The 23,084-nt window shown below is 36.0% G+C and overlaps 1 protein-coding gene across 3 annotated transcripts in view; it reads right to left on the bottom strand.

The window, feature by feature from the left end:
• Positions 1-7,259: 7,259 nt before the first annotated feature.
• Asz1 (ankyrin repeat, SAM and basic leucine zipper domain containing 1) overlaps positions 7,260-23,084 on the bottom strand; it is a 45,148-nt gene continuing 29,323 nt past the window's right edge. The window contains exons 1-10 of one of the 3 annotated variants that reach the window (XM_051151886.1): positions 21,880-21,977; positions 21,205-21,316; positions 20,534-20,668; positions 19,560-19,684; positions 18,648-18,723; positions 17,663-17,719; positions 16,643-16,752; positions 12,054-12,159; positions 11,131-11,244; positions 7,260-7,666 (exon numbers count right to left, since the gene is read on the bottom strand). In XM_051151886.1, coding sequence (XP_051007843.1) covers positions 7,514-7,666; positions 11,131-11,244; positions 12,054-12,159; positions 16,643-16,752; positions 17,663-17,719; positions 18,648-18,723; positions 19,560-19,684; positions 20,534-20,668; positions 21,205-21,309 — 981 coding nt within the window. In that variant the 5' untranslated portion in view covers positions 21,310-21,316; positions 21,880-21,977 and the 3' untranslated portion in view covers positions 7,260-7,513. Of the gene's footprint in view, positions 7,667-11,130; positions 11,245-12,039; positions 12,160-16,642; positions 16,753-17,662; positions 17,720-18,647; positions 18,724-19,559; positions 19,685-20,533; positions 20,669-21,204; positions 21,317-21,879; positions 21,978-23,084 lie in introns of those variants that run through there. The other 2 variants (XM_051151885.1, XM_051151884.1) reach the window with 2 other exon arrangements.

Below are 23,084 nucleotides of genomic sequence, written 5' to 3'. Positions count from 1 at the left end.
TAATTCAAGGTTTGATTTACAAAGACGTTTTAAGAAGGTGTGAGCCAAGGAGCTGTTACCACTCCCAGACCCAAAGGGGCAAAGGGAAGGAATGAAGGGTCCTGCGAGCCAGAGGGAGCAAATCTTACAGACTCTGTCAAGAGAAGAGCTGTGCCTATCAGCGAAGGGACAGCACAAAAATCTTGTAGGGAGGAGGCCAGGTGAACAAATAAATGGCTAGCTCACGTGTCTGTCCATCAGCTATTTTGCTGGGGTTCCTCATTGGCTAAGTCTAAACAACAGGTGAAGGGTAGTCCATGGATGTGACCCCTCAGGGAGGGGCAGGGACAAAGAAGCTCTGAAGGGAACAAATATAATACCTGGTAACAAATACCTGCCATTTGTACAGAAAAGAAACTGTCACATCCTCACGCAGATGTATGCAAGGTGTGAAGAGCACAAGTCTGCTGAGATGACTAGAGAAAATGTAACATAATTTTATTAACGAGAAATAGGCAGGTAAGATGGAGTGGGGTAGGTCTTGCTGGCTCCAAAATCACAGATGGCTTAGATTTTATAGAGAAGTGTTTTCTGCTTCTGATCTGCAATTCATGGCAACTCTCTGCCTTTGAGTTCACACAATTGATTGAAAGGGAGAGGAGAAACAGAAAACACCTTATCAGATAATTTAGTCTTCACTTGACCTTTAAATGCCGTCTTGTGGATTCTGATATATTTGTGTCCATTCAGAGCATTTAAGCATTTTTAAAGCTGGCAATTTGGAGGTAGAGAGTATACACCAGGCCTTGGGTTTGATTCCCAACACACGGAGAAAAGAGAAAGACAAAGAAAAGGCAGAGGGAGAAAAAGGAGAGCAAAGGGACTTTAAATATTTAGTATTATATATCACTGTATAGAAATTATTGGTCCTGGCAATTTGACAATTTTGGTTTCTTGTGTAGAATATAATTTCTCCACATAAAGCATCATGTCTTATTATAATTGATAATGACAGAAATTACACATATTACCATTTATTTATTCAGTTTATTATATTACCATATACCAGGTATTGTAAAAAATTCTTAATCCATTTAATTCTTATAATTATAATTCTTATAATTATTACCACTGCATAGCAGCTCATTGTAATACTGTTACTTACTCGGCAGTTTACAGATCTTACCACTGAAAATTCTTGCCCTCTTTACTTATCCTTATGTTGGCAGAAGGGAAAGCTGTGCATATGCAGCGCCACAAATTGGTTTAATTGAATAGCTCTTGAATCTGTGATGAGAATTTGCCTTTACATTTCGCCTACATCTCTTCTAAAAACTTTCACACAGAGGGAACCTAGCCAATTCTCCCTTTGTTTAAACTGTTTCTGTAGAAGGGCTATGTAGGAGAGTTGTAGGCTGAGCTTGATCCCTACTGCTAGGAGGAGAAAAGATAAGTGAATTTATTACCACACTGTGGAAAGTTAGTACAACAAGGCAAAAAAAGTAAAACAATTTTCTCCTATAAGTCTTACCGATTGCTTTTTAAAAAAAAAGTTTACATTCTTAACACTAATCTGTTTCTCTTAACAGCAATAGTAGTTAGATCTTCTGACAATTTATGAAATATATAATGTATGTAGCTATAGTACATAAACTAAACAGTAATTGTCTTAACAAGTTGAAATGCTACTATAGGTGGTAAAATACTTGAAACAACCAGTATCAACAGTAAATCTCACAATGTAGTATGTCTGAGTATGAAGGCGGCAGCAGCAGCAACAAACACCTGGGAAGGGTTCAGTTTAAGCATTAAATCTAATGGTTCTATTCTAATTTCAGAATTCCAAATTGAATCTGTTTATTAGGACAACAGTACTCTGGATCATTAGTTTGGGAGATAATCTATCTTAAAGATGAGGAAACCAAGATCCAGAAAATGTACAAGGTAGTGACAACAGGGCTGAGGCCCGGGATCCCTTTGCTTTGCCTCCCTGTTAGTACAGAGGCCAGCAGCAGACGAGAGCGTGTGGAAAAGCACCCAACAACAGACACAGACTGAAAAAAGAAAAGGCTGGAGTTTTAGAAAGAAACAATAAAGACAATTCATGTAATAATCATGAAAGGTCTATTTAAAAGAAAATGATGAAAACATTAGCTAGTGGGCTGAGTCCAGAGATGGTGCCACTCTTTAAAATTTCTTCATAGAAACATCCCCGAGAACTGAACATAGGTTCACTTCAATTAGGACACTGAGAAGGTCATCTGCACTTGCAGGTAGAGAAATAGAGCATTGCTCAAACAGCTTAGAATTAGTTTCTCTAATAGCTAACAAATGTGTCACATAAGTCCAGTATAACATTTTTGTTGGCACTTAAAGTGAATGTATTACTCACTAGTGGATGTGCCAGCAAGAAAATCCCCACCCTGTCTCCGCCCCCTCAGCGCTACAGAAGATTATTTATTAAGCAGTGACAGAGGAACTTGGAGTGCAAAACAGAAGTCATCATGGTTATCTAGGTTCTTAAAGTTTAACTGTCATCATAGTGTTAAGATCAAATACATTCTGGCCCAATAAAATTTTCCATTAAAAAACCTTCAATTTGAATTTTGGTACTTGAAAGTGTGGCTGGCTTGGTTTCGAGGAAATACCCTTTTCAACTTTTAAATACCTCATACATCACTTTGAATTGATTTAATTCATTTAAATCAGAATTTAATTGAAATACTTTCCACAGGAAAGCTTTTAGAATTGAATTTTACTTTGATAATCACTTATGTAAGTCTCATATATTATAATACTTTTAACATATATATTCTAAATGCACACACATACACCATAACTTACCTAAGTCTCATATATTGTAATACTTTTAACATATATATTTTAAACACACATACATACATACATACATATAAATATACATACACATATATGCTAAAACTGGGTGATTTTTTTAGGTTGTTTTAGAATTTTCACTGCCTTATATGATTGACACAAAGCTTACATAAGAATATTCAGCTAATATTCAGAGAATGCTTTCAATGACAAAAATGAAGCTACAACACGTGACTACGTAACAGCTGAAGTACATCTAAATAAGTGCTTGGAGATTTGTGGCCCTAAGTACCAATGTTAAAAGCTACCGGTTGCTCCAAATCAACACCAAGTTTCCACTGAAAGATACTTGAAAAAGAAAATTAAACCCAGACCAAAGAGTAGAATGGATATAATAAGGGCTAAAGCAGAACCAAGGAGGTAAGAAAATACAAGAGCGTGCGCGCGCGCGCGCACACACACACACACACACACACATGACAAGGCACGAAGTTGGCTCTTTGAAAAAAGTAGAGAAATTGTTATACCCAGAGCAGGGCGACTACTCAGTGTCAAGATCAGAAAGGCAAGAGGGTGTTTATCAATCTCATGAAAAGGAACTCTAAGAAAAAGTTGGGGCAACTTGCTTGCTGTAGCCCACGTGGCACCTCTTGAGCTAGCTCTGCTCGGTGTCTCGTTTCTCCTGGTAAGATACCGTAGATAGACTTTCCTTGGATTTCTGAGTTTGTGGTGTCTGCCCTATAGGTCTGCCTTCACAGATAACGTCACATGAAATTCTCTCCTGTTTCCTGCAGGCACCCTGATGCTGTTACAGACTGCTTGGCCTCCCAGAGCTTCTTTTGAAATCTGAGGTGAAGCTTCCACAGCTCCTGCTTTCTTAATGCCTGCAAACCCACCATCACATGGATGATACGAAAGTCTGCATCACACTAACTCAGGTGCTAGCTGGGCTCAGGCCAGTCTCTGCAGGAGTCTCTAGGGTTGGGAGGGCTGAAGTCAGGGAAAGAATTGCCCAGGCACCCATGTGCTGCGTTCTCAAAGCAAACCCTTACAAATGAGGTTTTAGATACTTTCTCCGGCATTGGGTGGGTCTGGATATTTCCTGAGAAACCTGTAATGCTTCCTCTTTCCCACTGTCCTGGTTTCTCTGTGGTGACGTTAATCTCTTGGCAACTAGATCTTCTTTGACCCCAACTTTACATGCCACTTCCTGGCCAACCTACAGCTTTCCCCACTCTTCTTCCTCTGCTTCCTGGTCACACTTCTCACAGTAAATTTAACTAAAAGCAGCTAACTGAACCGTAATAGCTGGTAAACTGTGACCTTGAAATTTCTTCAAGTAGACTAACTAGTCCATATTTAAATTAAGCTTCCCACAAAGCCTTGAGGATATAGGTAAAATCTAAGTTCTTTGCCAAAATTAATACAAATGGAAATCCACAATAGAGGTCTCATGGTGACGTGGACCTCGTTAAGTAAAGCCTTTACTGTCTGTATGGTTTTTGGTGAACCTGGTCCCACGGCCTCGCACACATCTGTCAGGTCAGCTCTGCACACAGCATTCTGAGCATTTTCTAGCTGGCTTCTCTAAACTTTCCTAAGTCGCTTCCAAAGCGTCTGAATTTTATATAGTCAGATATAGTATATATCCAACACCAGTACTTTTGTTTCTCATTGAACTAAATTTCCCATGAGTAGGACAAAATACTGAGTAAAGCAATTAACGGGCAGAACTTTTTTGGCCAAAAGTTTCAAAGGTCTGCCTCCATTGTTTTAAGTTTGTGGCAGGGGAAAACATCAAGGCTGAGACTGCAGAGTGAAGTCATTCTGTTTTGCCAGGGAGCAGAAAACAAACAAACAAACAAACAAAACAGTAATAACTGGGCTGAGGACAACACGTCTGCATGAAGGTGGTGGTAATACGGTAGAAACAAGAGTGTTGGCGAGTTTTATGTCAACCTGACACACGCCAGAGTCATTTTTGCATTTTGAAAGAAACCTAAATTGAGAAACTATCCCAATTAGATTGGCCTGTGGTGCGTTTTGTTTGTTTGTTTGTTTTGTTTCTGACTGATGGAAGTAGGAGGGCCCAGTTTACCCAGGAGTTGTATCACTCTTGGTTTGGGGATCCTAGATGCTGTAAGAAAGCCAAGTTGAGAAAGCCATATGGAGCAAACCAGCAAGCAGTACTCCTCTGTGGCCTCTGCGTCAGCTCTTACCTCCAAGTCCTGCCCTGAGAGTTGAAAGTGGAAACAAATGCTTTGTTTTCCGAGCTTCTTTTGGTCATGGTGTTCTATCGCAGAGTAGCAACCCGAACCAAGGGGAAGTAGACTTCCTTTTCAGATATTTGATTTCAGGAGGATGCCACACCTCCAACGTTGGTTCCAAAGACAGGGATACTTTTTGATTCAGACTAATGAAAATAACTTCCAGTGACAACATCTGTCTGTGTGACTAAAGGAGGCATGGAGTTACCTCTTCCAGAAGTAGTCACGGCTTCCACTCCCTCAAGCCCATCATAAGGTCAACTAAGCCGGGCGTGGTGGCACAGGCCTTTAATCCCAGCACTCAGGAGGCAGAGGCAGGTGGATCCCTGTGAGTTCGAGGCCAGCCTGGTCTACAAAGCGAGTCCAGGACGGCCAGGGATACACACAGAGAAACCCTGTCTCAAAAAACAAACAAACAAACAAACAAAACAACAACAACAACAAAAAAAAACCCCAAACAACAAAACAAAACAAAAAACAAAAAAAACAAAAAAACAAAAAAACCAAATAAGGTCAACTAATCAGATTGGGAAAGGGCTTATATTCTAGATATCAGCTGATTTTAAATCCCAAGGAAATCCTTATTAAGTTGATCGATACTTTACCCAAAGAAATAATTTCAATAAATGCAAAATGATGCCCTCATTATTTTTAGTCAGTAATTTGGAAATCACACTGTAAGGCAGTGTCAAGGCAGGAGTAATGTTTTCAGAAGGCATAGCTACAGCTAAATGTGTAGTTTTAATTTCCTCACATTTGGAGAACACTGGGACAGAGCATTTCAGTATTATAAAGAACTCTATAACAAACCCTTTTGGAAAACAACTAACATAAATTTACATTTGATAGCTGAATATTGAGCTTGATTTTGTTAAGTAAAAACAGTAGTAGCCCATCCAAGTAAAAATAACAAAGAACATCTCTTTAAATTGCACTGACGTAAAAGACCACGTGTGGTTAATGGTTAATTAGGTAAGATGCCTATCTTTTTTTTTTTTTTTTTTTTTTTTTTTTTTAAGGAAAATAAAAGTAACATGTATTAAACAGACTTCTTGTCCAAGTGTGTGCTGGGAGTGACACACCATTTGCTAAAACAAAATTTTATCTATATCTTGAACTTTCTTTTATAGGCGATATCACAGAAAGTAGTTTTCTGTAACAGCTGTTGAAGTGTTAGACCCCCTTCACTGTGTTCTTACTTCCAACAGTTCTCAACTGAGCACTTGTGCAGAATGCCGGTGTGAGTCTTGCAGCCTTGGTGTTATGAATAGGTAGAAATTGTTACTCACTATAGTCTGTATGCTCTTTTCTTGTCCTGCAATTCTTTCCCTTTGTTTGCTGTTAGCTCTTAACTATAGATAACTGCTGTTTCAGTATGGCGCTAGAAACCAAGAGTTGAATACCATGCTGCCTGCTAAACGGGACCTGCCTGTTTTTTAAATTTCACTTTTAAAATCTGAATAGCAACATTCCAAATTGAAAAATAAAAACTTATGTTCTTAGAAATGAGAAATTATGTATCAAATGACATTCACTTTTATAATACCCCTAAAATATTATATATAGAATATTTGGCAAAAATTCATAAAAATGCTAATATATTTTGTGCCTTCATACTATTTCTTATTTTTTTTATTCTGCATTTAAACTACTTTTCAAAGTACTTATAAAGATTTCCATGTTTCACTGTTACTGTTTGTTTTCTCTGACATTTTCATTCATTCATTCATTCACTGATTCATTCATTCATTCATTCATATTTGTTTATTTATTTATTCACTCAGTTTACAACCTGATTGTAGCCCTCACCCTCCCTACCTCTTCTCTTTACCCCCTCTCCCGTACTCCTCCCCCACCAGTAAGGCACCGTAGTACATCAAGCCACATCAGGACTGCGTGCATCCTCTTCCCCATGTGTCCTGGTGAGGCAGCCTGCCCAAGGGCAAGTTATTTAACAGCAGGCAACAGGGTCCATGCTCTTTGACACTTTCACAATTAATAATTAATAATTTTCTAAGCAAAATCATATAAATAAAAACCCAGTAAGATGATCCTTATTATATAATAATGAAAGGAAATAGGCCTAAAAGGAATATCAATTTATGAGCTCTTCACAAATACTCTAAGGGTTTTTATGACAAATGAGCACACTTTGTCTGAATGTAAAGAATACCAAACGTTTATTTTGCATGTGATTTAGTCAGGTTTAAATGAAAGAGTTATCCATAATTTATTTCTTGATTGAAATTAACATAAAAATGTAATAAACTGTAATTCAAACTGAAGTCACCTTTAAAGAAAAACTCTATGTTATCATAATTTTTCCTATGGCATAAGGGCAAGGAAATAAAGCAATGCTGTACCACAAATGATTAAAAGCAATGCTAGGACATTCTCAGTAAGATGTGCATACATAACGTAATAAATGTTAGTTATTTGTTCTGGAAAGTTAGCTTGCAGATGAAAAGCAGCAGCCCAAATCCACACACTGTAACTGCCGACCTCTTCAAAACCCGACTCTTCCACGTAGACACTTCCTCCACTAATGGGATATGAGTTGGATCATTTTCCCGCTCATTCTGCATCTAATTTTTAGTGAGGAAAACAGGAGTTAGTAGACAACATATTGAAAGTAAAAACATTTGTTTTGAAAATAAAATCCATATTAACTCACAAGATTTAGATGGAGGAAACTGAATACCTCATGACAGATTTAAAGTGAATATATATGTCTTTCACTAGTATCTTTCATAGATGATTATTACTTTTACATTAATAAGAAATAATTTTATAGATGATAACATTTTTTTTTCTGGACGGTACTAAGAATTTATTTCAAAGCTCTAAGTCTATAGGATTAACCAAAAGAAAACTTAAATTATTTGAAGACTTGGTTAGCATGTTTGTTGCAGATTTTTCATGGCATACAAATCTAAACTTTTAGGCCACTGTTATAGGAGCAAGGCTTGGCTGTCATAATTACGCAATTCCTAAATATCTTAAGGCCAGCAGAATAATTTTCAAAATCTTTTTTTGGCATTCAAGTTGGTTAGTGCAAAGACTTAGTTTGAAATGCATATGTATGTGTGTAACTAGAAGATGCCCCGTGTGTGTGTGTGTGTGTGTGTGTGTGTGTGTGTGTGTGTGTGTGTGTATACACACATATACGTAACTAGGGGAACCTACCCTGGCACACTTTTGTCCGTCAATAGATGATAACATTTAAAAATGGTATTTAAAAAAAAATGTCCCGAGACAAAGTTCCTTTCATGTCAAATTAAAGTTTCTATTTTATCTACAAGGAATAAGAACTGGGATTTATCTCCTTTTGTATTAAATTCAATTAGTATCCCATAAAAGACTGAGCCATTCTTATAGCAAGTCTACAACAGAAGTTTAGCAAAACTCAGAAGATAGTGCATTGTAACTGCAGGAACAAATATGTCTAAGAGTGTAAGTGGCACACCCAGCAACTCTTAGCAATGGGAGTTCATGGCCTACACGGCTTCTGGCTTCTGAACTCCCACAGAGACACTCTTTGTGAAGAAGCCTCCCAGCAGTGTGTGTGTCTGTGTTGGCAGGAGTGGGGGTGGGGAGGACGAGGTGAGAGAGAGCTGCTGGAGGAGGTCAGGAGACAGAGGGTAAGCAGAAAGCAGGAGATCTTGAAAAGATAAAGAAAGCTGGACACACTCATAGAGTGATATTTACTAGAAACACCCTGTGCCGGAATGACGAGAGAAATATTTCCAACAACAGTAGGAATAATGCCTTTGAAATCCTACAGTGTAAATATTTAATTTTAAAAGTCTGCAAAATTAATTTCAAATTTATAGTAGAAAAAAATGGATTCTGATGCCAATCTCATTAAGACTGTAATCTTGGTTTACCTTCCAAATGGCTTCATTCAGCAACAGGTTCTTTTTTGACACTGATGCTCCATTTACTGAACCCTGAGGCAGTCATTCCTTCACTAAGCAATGACCCTCTCTGACAAGTGTGTCAGTGTGTCAGGGTGAAAGAGAATGATGTGGTGTTAAAGGCTAGCCTTGCCCTCTCCTACCCTCTCTGTTACCTCAGTACACTTATCTGTGATAACTTGTACACTTCTGTGCAAAAGTTCCCATTAGTAAACTTTAAACTATCAAAACCTTAACAAGCATGATGCCATATTCCCCCAAGGAAGCCTTCCTGATTTTCTGAGTAAAATCTCATTACAAGAACTGTTCATGTAAGACTAAATTAGAAAATTCAGTCCATTTACTAGCTCAAAAATTAAGACTTTTCTGACTAAAGAACCATGCCTGTCATTGTTATAGGCAATCAGCGTATTTCCAGGGTAGTTTTTACATAGAAAACTTGAATTCTAGGTAAAGAAATGTCACAGAGAAAAGATTATCCAGGTAGTGAAAAAAAAAAGATGAAGGTTCTTTTCAAGGTATATATTACTAAATTAAATATTACGATACCTAATCATATCACACGTTAGGTTCAGTCAGTTCTAAGACAATGTTTAATTTTGTCTGACATAGTATACTCTGCTTCTTTCTCTAACTGCATCTCGCTGTCCCGTCTACATCAGCTGTTAGCTTGAAAAATCAAATCAGTAGCCACTTCTGCCACAAATATGCTTTTAGGGATTTCCTACATTTAAAGTGATGCTTTCAAGGAAATTTCTATACACAAAGCTTTGTGCTTTTCCTTGGATTCTCAAGAATATCCTGCTGAGTAAAATGAATTCCACTCTCCTTCCATTCCAGCTGTGATGGAGGAAGTGAGGATGAGTGGTTTTAACTTCTGTGCCCTCAGCAAGTTGAGGCTTGCTCTGGCTGGATGCAGATTCCCAGCATCTGCAGAGAGTGAATGCCAGCTAGAGCACACTCTTAAGACCCCTCTTCTATCTGAAAGGAGCTGACTTACTTCAGAAGCTGAGATGTATTACTTATTTCCCACTTAAAGCAGTCTGATTCCACTATTATAGAATTTGCTTTACAACTTTGTTCTGAGCTGAAAAGACTTTTGTTGGTTAAATTTATTTTTAAGGAAGATGACAAATTACCTTGAACATAAAGTTTGCTCTTAAATTATTTTAATAAAATGTTGGTAAATATATTAAAAAGGAATTTTGGTTGAAACTGAAAAACCGGATGTGTCACAAAAGTTGTTCAGACATTCAATTTACTTATCGAATCAACAGGAATTCAGAAGTGAGCTTTTAGGAAACTCAGTGTTTCTCCCCCTTTATTTTCTAGCGTCTATAAAGGCTGCTATTTTATTAGCCTGCATCTTAGTATAGACATTTTTTTTTAAAAAGAAAAAAGAACGTGCCTTTAAATCCAAACATATGCTGCTCCTATATAAATATAAGGCACAATAAAAAAAAGTCCACATCCTAAAAACATTTAATTATAAAAGATGATATGGAGTTGGGCCAATAGAAATACTGCATTTATACAGCTATAAATAAATAATAATATATTTCCATCTTTAACAAATGAATAAATATTTTCAATCATTTTCCATTAGTTTCATATTATGTTTTCTATTTTCAGTGCTGAGGATTGAACTAAGAACTTGGCATGTGCTAAGCAAACACTCTACCTCCGAACTATACTCTAAGCCCCTAAGTGTACAGTATATGAAATAAACATACCTTAATTATTGAATTGTCTGCCTAGTATAAGACACTTGTGGTATATACAGTTTTGCAATAAACGCTTACCAAAAGGTACAACCATTTTATGGTTCTTGGCTGTCTTGCCTACCTGCTTTGATAGGGGTTGGGCAGGCAGTGTCCCACAGGCGAGGCTTAGTGAACTCTAGAAAGACCATCATTGGGTTGGTGTTTTCTTGCTAAGATGCATGAGGAGCACATGTTCTTCTCCCATGCCCAGCAATGCCTGCCTGTTCTATCTACCTCTCTCTTGAGAACCTGTCCTTTTACGGTTTCTCTGTGTCCTACTGGCTGCCTTTGTTAAAACTGCTTTACTTCCTAACATCTTGCTGTGAAAGGCTTCCCCGGTTTCCAGCAGTGTTAATGTTAAGTGCATACCTTCTGAATTAACTCCTTCAGCTTGCAGACCTCTTCATTCAGATCCTTAACATTACTGACCAGTTCTTCACACACAGAGGTAAAGTTTCTGGGAGAAGCCCACTCCAGTACTATCTGTTGAGATTTCCAAGAGCTACACTGAAACTGGAAATAGCCTTTCACTATTTATATGAAAAAAGATTATCTGACACTTTATTTTTTTTTGATTATCCAACACTTTAAAAGATTAAATTATATAATTGGCTCTTTTTGTTTACAATAAATCCTGGCAACAAAAGCAAGTCAGTAATTTTATATAAACAGTTGAATCAGTTTACTGTATAAGTTTCCTAAATATATATTTATATATAGAAATTGATATTAGTAGTATTTGTGGTAAATAAATACTTTTTCAAAATTTTTAAAATGACATGACTCTTGGATTAGTATTACACATTAACCGGAGAAAAACAAAGCTGTTTAGTGTTTTTCATTTTAAAGTCTATATTACAGACAAACAGGCAAAAGAAAAGTTCAAATAGTCTATTTTTGTAAGTCAGTATCTGTTTAAAATTTCCTTAATTTAGAAAAATTATATGTCAATATAATTTTTAAATAGCATTGAACATGCTGTTTTGTTTCATCTTTCACTTCGATTCTAACAGTTTTCATTTTCATCAATTAAATTGTCATTAACAAAAAATGGCAAGTTTAATACAGAGACAGGTTTAGATTTTAGCTTGCCTTCTTCCCCCTGTGCTTGAGGCCAAGAGAGCTCAAGGTTCTATGACAAACCAGGTGTAGAAGAGAATATTTAAAAATGTACCCCTTTGGAACGCATGCTGACCAACCGATAGAAATTCACCAGATCAGAACTGCCCAGTAAGTTACCACAGCCTGCCCTTCAACACTCACACTTCACGGAACGACTCTTGCTTAAATACCTTGTGAGAATTTACGGGTAACTCGGAAATGATATTTTGCACAGCTGTGATTAGATGGCCACACTGCTTATTTAATTTCAAAAGGAAGTTGAGGAACTCATCACCACTACAGAAAGGAAGCAAATAGGAACCAGTTAAAAGTAACTTACTTCAGTCTACCAATCTGCCTAGAAAACTAAAGAGATTTTTAAAAAATTATTGACTATCTAATATATATTTGGAACTAAAATATGCATTAAGTATAAAGAAGACCAGGTCTCCAGTCTCACAAATGCCGAATTCCTTTACCACTTCCTATTTATTACATAGTTTTTGTGGTATGAAAATTGAACCCTGGACTTTGCGCTTGCCAGATAAGCTCTGCCACTGAGTCAAAGCCTCTGCTCGAAGAATCTTAAATTCCAAGATGAGATATAGACACGTAATTGTTATTTGGAGATATATACAAAGAAGGAAGATTAAAGAACCAATATTTGCATGCCAATCATGGAGGATACTGTGTGATGATTTTTATATGATTTATTTGTTTTTCCCCATCAGAGTCTGCAGTGGCTCACACCTGTTCACAGGTGAACTATCTGAAACTCACAGACCATTAATTTAGTACTATACACTACTGTAGGAATAAGGAATTAGAAACAGTTGATAGAAATTATACTTGGATTAAACTTGGAGCCAAATAATACTTTTCCCATCTAGATAAGGAAGGGAAGAAGCTCTGGACAGAAAGATTTGGTAGTTATGAAAGTATAAAAGTAGAGGACCAGTTAAGGCATAGCTAAAGTAAAATCACAAGGAAGTAGCAGCAATAGGCTGAACGTAACTTAACTCTGAAAGGATTTTGTATTTTTCATAATGTAAGGGAACTAAAGGAGTTCAAGCAGGGAGCAAGTAAAAACTTGGTGTCAATATTACTTGGTGACTGGTTGTGGATTAAAGTAACATAGAAATGGAAGGAAAACCAGGAAAAAAGAAAGAGAATGCACATAAAATTTAAGTAATCCCATTTTTATTTTTTCATTTTATTAGAAGAGTGTACCATTGAGCAAGGAACTAAATTTGAGGATGGGTGATGAGCAGAGCAGAAGATGAACAGAAAATACGGCAGCCACATGAAGAGCACAGATCCTTGAGTGGGATGACCTGAGTTTGGACTCAGTATGCACATGTAGAGAGCTTTCTACTCTGGGAAAAGCCCAATCTCAAGCCAGATACTGCCAACTCTCTAGACTTGAGATAAGACTCTCAGAAGGACAGAAAGAGACTATATAAAATATCCCATATTCTGTCTAGCAAAAGTATGACATTTGAGTTAGCTAAATTATGGTATAGCTTCAACAACATGAGATGAGCAGGTGGTAATAATTAGTGAACAGTGGAAAGTCTAAGTCTTACAACCATATTTATCCCAATATCGTAGACTCAAGAGACTTGATACAATTCAGAGCCAGTGAGTGAATATCAATAAGAAAAGCTGTATTTTATATTCACTCGTATCTAACAAGATTAATGTTTCCTTGTAGCATGAATGTGAGCACAAACCAAGGTGGCAGCAGTATTAAAACTATGAGTCTGAAGCTCACAGAGAAAGGATACATGAAAAAAGGAGAGCTGAGATGGGGAAGTTTCTTGAAGGGCTTAAGTTCTGAGATGCTTTTGACGCACTCAAGTGGATTTTAGGTAGCTTAGAGCTCAAAGAAAATGCTGAAGGAGAAACTGATGACTGTTGATTAGTTTGTTCAAAAGCAACACTTAAGTTTAAAATTTAAATTTTACAAACATGCCAAGGCATAAAAAGTAAACAATATATGTGCATTGCATTCTTGTAACATATTATTTTAGAAATTTGACACGCACAAAAAGTATCTTAAAATAAATCAGTGGTTTAATTGTTGAAATAAAATTATCAGGAGATTACAATCAATCAATTCTACTTTTCTTGCTGTTAGTTTTCTTATGACTTAATGACTAATTTCTTTTTTAAAGGATGACTTTGAACAAATGGGAAGCAAAACCTTGTCTTTACAATCATATAAACACAGTCTGTGATTTAATAACAAGGCCAAATTCCTGGAATATGTGCCTGACATTTTTATTTTTTAAAAAATTCAGCAGTTTTAATAAGTGAGCCATTCATGATTCTACACTCTTTAGGTCTATTAAAGTCCACAAATACATTCATACAGGCAATGCTGCCATTATAAATATAAGTAGCATTGGCAATTCTAATATGTAAGTTAGTCACCTAGAATCTGGGATAGTACTTCATAGAAACAATGATGAAACAAGAGATATTTAAGAATTGCTGATTTAAAAACATCACCACTGATATATATTTAATGCACTTAAATATTAGGAGCTATGATATTATCTAGAAAGGATAATACCAAATGCTTAAGTCCTTTCTTTTACATGTAGGCAAAGCAATGGGAAAAGAGTATTTATAATGTGGGCTCTGTAACAGGCTCTGAGAAATAAGGATCATACAGATAGTTTCTTGCAAAGTTCTAAACAACACAGAAATTTCTTTGAACCATAGTTATATGGTGAAACTTAGAAAACTACGTAAGTGATGCCAATGTGTCATTTGTAAGTATTCTTCTCATGGTACATGTGTTTATTTTTAAATATGGTAATATTGACATCAAAATATTTAAAAAATGAACTAACTAGTCAATCATATAATTTAAAAGACAAAAGTCTTTCAGGCTTTCTAGTCTATGTTTAAATTCTACCTATCCTTTGTAGCTATTGCTCAGTTACTGAGCTGAACCAAACTAGAAATCAAAAGGAAAGTTTCTAAACACACATAAATCAAGGGACATATCTTTAAATAATATGTGAATAAAGAAGGAGCCTTGAAGGAAAAACTATATACAGAAAATCTATGAAAATGACCATTTAATGTATTAAAATTTTGTGGCATTCAATCACACCACATTTGGAAGAAACTGCAAATGGCATATGCTTAGATAGCAAAAAGGCATGTGGCCAGGTGGCCTGCACCTGCTGTCTGCCACTGGGAAGCGAGGGCAGGAAGACTGAGTGTGGAAGGCCACTCTAGGTCACAGAAGAGGGTCCTGTCACAAAAAGAAAGGGAGGGAAGGACGTAGGGAAGGAGAAATATTTGACTCCTACCACATTAACACATAAAAAGAAATTCAAAGCAGGCAGAAGGGAGGAAACAATAAAGATAACAGCAGAAACCAACGAAACTAAAAATTGTAATGAAACAAAAAGGTTCTCCAAGCTGGTACAGCCCTGGGCACCAAGCCTGATGACCTGAGTTCAAACTCTAGAGCCTACATAGGGATAGAGAAACCCAATTCCCATAAGTTGTCCTCTGCTCCCACTTATACACTTGACACGCATAAACCCTATTCCCATGAAAACACAAAGGGAACATTAGGTTAAAAGGAGTGGCTATCTAAAAATTAATCTCTAGCAAGGCTGATAAGAGACAAACATGGGAAACATCAATAATGGTAATGCAAAGATATATTATAATAGAGCGCACAGTTATCAAAGGATAGCAGGGAACAGCACCAACTCTGGAGGCTTGTGAATTCGACCACTTAGGAATGGGACAAGACCTTGAAAATCAGCAATTACAAAAATGAAGCCTAAGTAAAATAGCTACAGCTTTAATAGTTTCCTAACTACTAAAGAAGATACAGTTGTGATGAAAAACATACCCTAAAATAACCCCAGGCAAATCATTTTAGTGGGGAAATCTACATAAATGTTTAAAGACAAATCAACACTAGTCTCCACAAGTTTCCTTGTCCAGAAAACAGACGTGAACGATAATTCCCTAATCATTTAGTAATGCAGTCACTCCAACACCAAGACTAGATAAAGCACAAAGAGAAGCTTAGAGTAATACCTCTCATAACTTAGATGCAAGCCTCACATAGTAAGGCTGAAATGAAGATGAACTTAAGGGAAATGCTTTCTTTGTAGCTGTTGTGAAAATATTACCAATTTTTCTTTTCTCCTTTGTGTGCGTGCATGTACACGCTCTTCATATAAAGCCAGGGGGCAGCATCAGTTCCTTAGGTACAGTCCATCTTGTTCTCTTAAGACAGGGTGTGCTGCTGGCCTGAGACTCACTGAGCAGGCTACGCAAGAGAGCCCCAAGGATCTGTCTGTCTCTGTCTGCCTCTGTCTGCCTAGTACTGGCTTGTTTGAGATTTACCGACTGAAATCAGGGCCTCACATTTGCATGGCAAGCACTTTACCAACTGGAGCATGATCTCAGCTCTATACTTTGGAGTTTGACATGTACCATGATTTAAAGAGAATGAGAACTATGCTGGAAAAAAAAAACTTGCAGTATGCAATTTAGCAAGATACAATGAAAAAAGACATACAAATTGTTTCTATGCAAATTAACAAGATGTACTGTCTTGCATCTTTAAAATAATTTTCTAAATATTAACTTTATAAAGTGCATCTGGTTTGGACTACTGTGTATCTAAAAACCCATTTTCTTGGGGGAAACAGTGGCATTAAATCAAGTACTCAGGCACTAGACTAAAAAAGACTTCTTGGTTGTAAGTAAAATTAATGTAAACTGATATTTTTACCTGATTTCCAACTTAGTCACTTCAGTTAACTCTCCAAAATTTATCTCTTCTACTTCCAGTTCCTTAAGAGCAGCCAGAATCTTCTGCTGATCTTTACTGGTAATTCCATTCTAAGGAGAAATAATTTAAAGGTTCAGTAAGATAGTCACACTTGAATAATTTCATATTCAAGACCACTAATGCCATTTTCTAGATGAATTTATATCTTGTAAAACAGACAACTATTGGAAAATAATACACTTAAATATATTGTTTGCTTGTATCTTGACAAAGTTACATCATTAAATGGTTTCAGCGTATAGTTGACTATAGTCATTTTTTTTGCCATATAAAATTATAACTGTGATAGATTCCAAAGTGATATTATTAATTAGCATTTAAAATATTATCATTATAAAACACATGACAAATCGCCTTTCCTCCAAAATGTTGTTGAGGGTGTTATTAGTGATAAATGAGGATGAATTTCTTTACCTGTATTTCACCTTCAATGTTAAAGTTAACTTCTTTCCTGGATTTAGTTAGGTAGTACATTACTTTGGATTTTAGTAATAATAGCATAATAGAGATTTCAAGTATCCAAAGTGTTCATACAGCAAAATCATTACTACAGAAATCCTCCTTACCAAAGTTCCTCGAAAACTCCCCACACCTATTTTTTGAATATTAATGTCAATAGATGAGAACACAATTGGTGATAATTTGGAAGACACAGCATATTCCCACATTAAAAGTTACCTTTTACTTCAAAGTAGCCTCTTTTAACAAATCAACCTCCCACCTGCAAACAAATAGCATTTCTAGCTGAGCTATATAAATGATCGCAGGAAGCCCTTTACATGTTCTTAAGCAATTTAATACTGGGGAATGATTTACAAATGGGAAATCACTGTTGTTTCTAACCAATAACCAACAAAATATCAGTCTACAAAGTCCTAGGATTTTTAAAATATAAAACAAAAGAATGTGTAAGTTTAAAACATCAAAGATTATATCTGGCATTTTATAAGTGATACTAACCTTTGTGAGCTCATCTTTCTTCATGGTCAGAAGGTGTCTTAACGTTATATCCCTTTCCTGCACAAAAGGCAAAAACCCCACCACCTTTCAGTGTGAACAATTCAAAGCGAAGTAGGAAAGGAAGCTGTCACTTACCTATTTTCTCAAATAGCTTCCAGGCTTTCAGAAGGTGTATGGTTAGATAGTATGTACTCATTTACAAAAGCATACAGTACATAATTTCCCAGAATCAAAGAAAATGGCTAGCATTCATATCTGCTTAGCAAAAAGAGAATGTTCTGGAAACTTGATGGAAATTACATTTTATGTATTTCATGAGTATTTAAATTTTGGATGGCATCAGAGTGAACTATCAGTAACATGAATTTTGATGCAGGAGTTCCTTAGAAGTTTCAGCATTGTACAATGAACCCAACTCTGAAATAACTGAACCAATGTTCATACTCCGGGAAACTCTGCCTTAAACAGGTCCTTTGCTTCAGCATCCTTACCTGCTAACAACTGCCATCTACTCAAACCCTACACTGCATGCTTAAAGCACACACAGTTCTTAGTATATAATCTAACCTAATCATCACGACAACCAGTACTTGTCCTCAAAGGAAAAATGGTATTTGAGTAGCATATTCCAGTTAATAATCAAAGCAAATATCTGATATAGGACTTTCTGGTTCAAAATCATGCTTCTAGTAGTCCACCCACAAAAGTCAACAACTGTAAACATGGGCTTAAGTGTGTACAGATGTACCAGACAGAAGTTTTGAAATCCAGACAGATTCTAATATTAATATTAATATATATACACATTTATCCCAGGTTAATAAGTTTTAAAGTGCTTATTATAAATTTAAAACAGGGTAGACTAAAAATGAAGGAGAAATAAATGGCTTGCTTGTGAATAAAATTCAATTTTATTCTAATATAATGTTATGCTAAATATAAACACACATACATAAAACTCAATCTGCTTTATATGAAATCTTACCTTCAATAAGTCTGTCATATGTTCAAGTCCAAGACCATGTAAAAATATTTCCAGATCTCCAAAGGCTGTATACGGACTATAACATACCACAGCAAGGTCAGTTTCAGACCAGACTACACATACACAGTAGTATTGTGCATGCCAATTTCAGAGCATGCACGAGAATGTTTAAGAATGAATCCAGGCAGAATATATTTTTAAGTTTACACAGAACATTTAAATGCTGCTTCAAAGGAATAAACTAGGTTCTGTCTCTGTACCCTTCTCTCCCCATCACCCTACTTCCTGTCCTTTCTAAAGCTGAAAAATTAAACTCAGGGCTTCACATAATCTAAGCAGTGAACTACATTCCCAACCCAAAACAAAGTTTCTTAAGCAAAGAAAGAGAAAACATGGGTGGTGATATCCAGCTCATCTTTCATAAGATTTAAAATATTCATCAGTCTTATTTGTCATGAAATATCGCAAAAAGAAATTCTTTCAATGAAATAAACATAAATTAGATGGTAACTATAAACATAAGAACTAGAGATTTTTTCTGTACCCACGTGTTGAACAACAGGGTTCAGGGATTTGTTCTTTCAAATTCTTAGCTTATAAAACCAGAGAGATGATTAAAAAGAGCTATAAAATAAAATCTAACACCAAAAAGTTTAAACACAAATATAATCTTGAGTCTCTTAAAAGTAAAATTTGGTTTTTACTAAAAGTGTATATTAAAGTCAGAGTTAGTTAAGAAAACAACTAAATAAAATTCTTCTAAACTTCTGGAGAACAAGGCATCTAAAATCCAGACATTTTAAAATGCTTATTAAAGTTTAAAACACCAGCTATCTTAAATAACCTGCCTATTTTACTACAAGTAATAAAACATTCATCCTATATGCATTCTATTAAACTCAAATATGTTACCTAAATATGTGATCTTTTTCTTTGTCAGAGTCTGTGGCCAACAGTTTACAAATGGTCTCCTCTTTGGTCAGATGGTGGAGTTTTTGTTCCAGTGGATTCAGAGTCAAAGAAAGAAAGTTGGAGATCTGAAAAAAAGTTCTAAGTCATTTAGATACAGTTAACATTATTATTATCCCCTACACTGAAATGAAAGGGCACACATTAGGCCTTTTCTATGTAGAAAGAAAATTCTAACAAGGTGATGATTCAGAGATTTATAACTCTTTATTAGTTTGTTTTGTTTTGTTTTTTTGAGACAGGGTTTCACTGTGTAGCTTTGACTATTCTGGAACTCTCTGCAGACCAGGTTGGCCTTGAACTCACAGAGATCCACCTGCCTCTGCCTCCCCTGAGTTCTGAGATTATAGGCATGCGTCACCACCACCCAGATAAATTTATAATTCTTTATTCTGAGAAACCTTTTGTTAAAGCAAGTAAATGCTTCCTTAACCTAAAAGAATAGTAAGAGTACACAAAATCAGAAATTAAAAAAACTAAGGATAGTGATTAATATTTTCAAGATGATATGAAACATTTTATACAAATTATTTATAAACTAAACAATACTTGAATACAAGCAATACTTGAAATACATGGCTAAGCTGGGTTCAAGTATTTAGCACAACTACAAATCACACACACAGACCCCAAGTGCACATCTCAAAGCAGTCTATGCCTATTGTAGTATACTTCCAGGGGCAGATTAAGACATTATTATCTTTTCATATCGTTTTAGGTGACTGTACTATCAGTGCTTTGATTTAAAAGATTAATATCCTAGAAAAATACAATTTTTATTACCTGCTTGGCAAAGAAAACATAGTCAAGTATTTAATAATTACCCAAAATGCTATTGTTATACTTAGGAACTGTGACAAATAATATAAACATTCTACCCGATAATATGATAACACAGAAAGTACACAGGTATATACCTCGAGATGTTTATTTCTTTTCGCAATCTCGCTTGGTGTTCTGCCATCTTTGGTCTGTAGCATTTTATTAGCTCCAAGTTCAAGCAACTTCAGAATTACATTTTTATGACCCTGACGTGCTGCCCATGTTAAGGCCTGAAAGTGTGGGAAAGCAGGCTGTTTAAAAAGGAGTGCATGTGAGATAGATAAGAGATATTTTCACCAGTATTTATGGCACAGTAAAAAGGAGAGCACAGATAATTAGCAGAGTGATGCAATCTCCTCATTGCACAATATAATGTAAACATATTTCCAGCTGTACTTTACAGATTTTATAGAACCAAACACTGTTTTGCGCAGTTAAGTAAAGCCACGGAATAAAGAACTTATCTGCCAGTCCAGATGTTTTCTATGAAAGAATTTGTGTATGTTTTCTAGAACCCTGGTTCTGTTGTACATACAGCTTCTGTTATCAAGGGCCAAATGATCTCCCCTTTCTCTAAACTGTTGCTATCACAGTGTTTTCTCCCAGCAGTGATTACAGCCCAAGCCCAAGCCTTTTACAAAACATTCTTAACTCTCTGACAGCAAACGTCAGCCAAACAAAACTAGCGCTTTATGTAGGCTACTGATATAATATCAAAGTATCACTGTCTTAGGAATAGAAGTCAACACTGAAAAGCATTTCTCACAGTATAACCATTCTCATCCTGGGCGTTAACTTCTGCTCCATGAGCGACCAGCAGAGCAACAACCTGAGTATGACCATCGCGGGCAGCATACATGATTGGAGTCATAAGTCTCCTACAGAGCAAGAGGAAAAAGACACATGTGTCCTTGTCACCATTAGCAGCCATTCAACTTCACGGATGTATGCACACACGATACTATCAATAATGCTTTAAAAGAAAAGAGAAGGCAATACGAGCTTTTACTATAGCAAGTAATAATAATAATAAAAAAAAATAACTGCGTGTCACAGGTATATTAACCATATTACAGGCCCCATGCCCAGAAGTAGATAGCCACCACAAATTCAACTCTATTTGTGTGTGTGTGTGTGTATTTTGTTTGGGCATTGTCTTATTGGCTATGTTTATTTTAACCTTTGGGTTTGGGGGGAGGGAGAGAAAGAGAGAGAGAGGGAGAGGGAGGGAGGGAGGGAGGGAGGAGGGAGAGAAATTGAAAGAGAAATTAAACATGTAATTGGCTAGGGAGGATCTAGGAGGAAGAATCAGAGGGGCAGGAAAGAATATGACTAAAATATGTTGTATGTAAAATATGTAAAAATAAAATATTCAACCTTCAAGTAACTAACTAAAAGTACTACTTACACCATACACTATAGCAAAGAAATCTACACCCACCTTTAAGTTTCCTGCTTTCTAATATGAATAATCAATTACCACCTTCCTCTAGAACTTAATCAGAGAGCCCATTCTGCTCACGCTGGGAATCCAATGACAGAAGACCCAGTAAGGCCTCCGTCACACTGAATCTCCTCGTGTCTTAATTTAGTCTATTATCACCCCATGTTAGTTTGGGATAGACTTTTATTCTGAGCTAGGAATTAGCCAATCCAGAAAGAGATCAAACCATTTCTTTGCCAAATATTTCTTGAGCATCTTCTGGGAAAGAGTAGTGATTTCTCTGTAACTCATCACTTCCTCGAGCTAGAGATTCAGTCCCTCTGTCCCTGGACATTAGTTTCCGGGTGCATACAGAGGAGACTAGCATCCTTCTATTTGTTGTATGCAAGTAGAATAAAAGCATAATCTGTTTTATGGAGATCTGATATTCTGGGTCCAGTGCTTCAGAGTCATTCACATTATTTGATTTATATGTGAAAAACTTCAGAGAGAACAACATATGGAATTATTTAAGAATTTAAAATATTACCTGAAGTTCTTGTTTATATTTACATTACTTATCAACAAACAGGGTATCTCTCTATAAGGTGTATTAGCAGGAGATTTTTTTCCTGGATGTGACTTCTTTACACCAACAGTTTTTAGCAAAACCACTGACACTTGTTCCTTTTTCTTCTCTGTATTTTGAATTCAAATGTCTGTTTTTAAGTTCTAGGAGCTTTTTTCCATGTTGCATTTATATCTCTTTATGTAATCATTCTCCCTTAGCAATTTTGTGCTCTGTGAAAACTCTGTCAATTCTTTCCCCAGATTTGGGAAATAATTATTCTCTATTTTGTCTCTAGGTATAGTTTCATTGTTGAAATAGGTCTTTTTTAATATTGACTATTTTTTACTGCAATTATTTTAATTACCAAGACTTGTCATTAATTAAATTCTCAATCATTACTTTTTTTCTGGCTAGTGTGTCAAGTAATCATTATTTCAAGAAGAGATACAGTATACAAATATTGATAAAAATAACTTGATGAATGAATATGGCCCACAAAATATCTTTCTAATACTTACACCACCTAAGGAATGCTCAGCCTGGAATAGATTTGCACAAAATGTAGAACTGGAGTGATGCTGAGGTAGGATAGCAGTCCTTAGTTAAAAGAACTTTTTCGGTAACCCTTAGTTAAAATCTAAGAACTTTACAA

Source organism: Acomys russatus, chromosome 10 (assembly GCF_903995435.1).
Source record: "Acomys russatus chromosome 10, mAcoRus1.1, whole genome shotgun sequence".
NCBI classification, from domain to species: Eukaryota; Metazoa; Chordata; class Mammalia; order Rodentia; family Muridae; genus Acomys; species Acomys russatus.
This window is presented reverse-complemented; position numbering and strand designations above follow the sequence as displayed.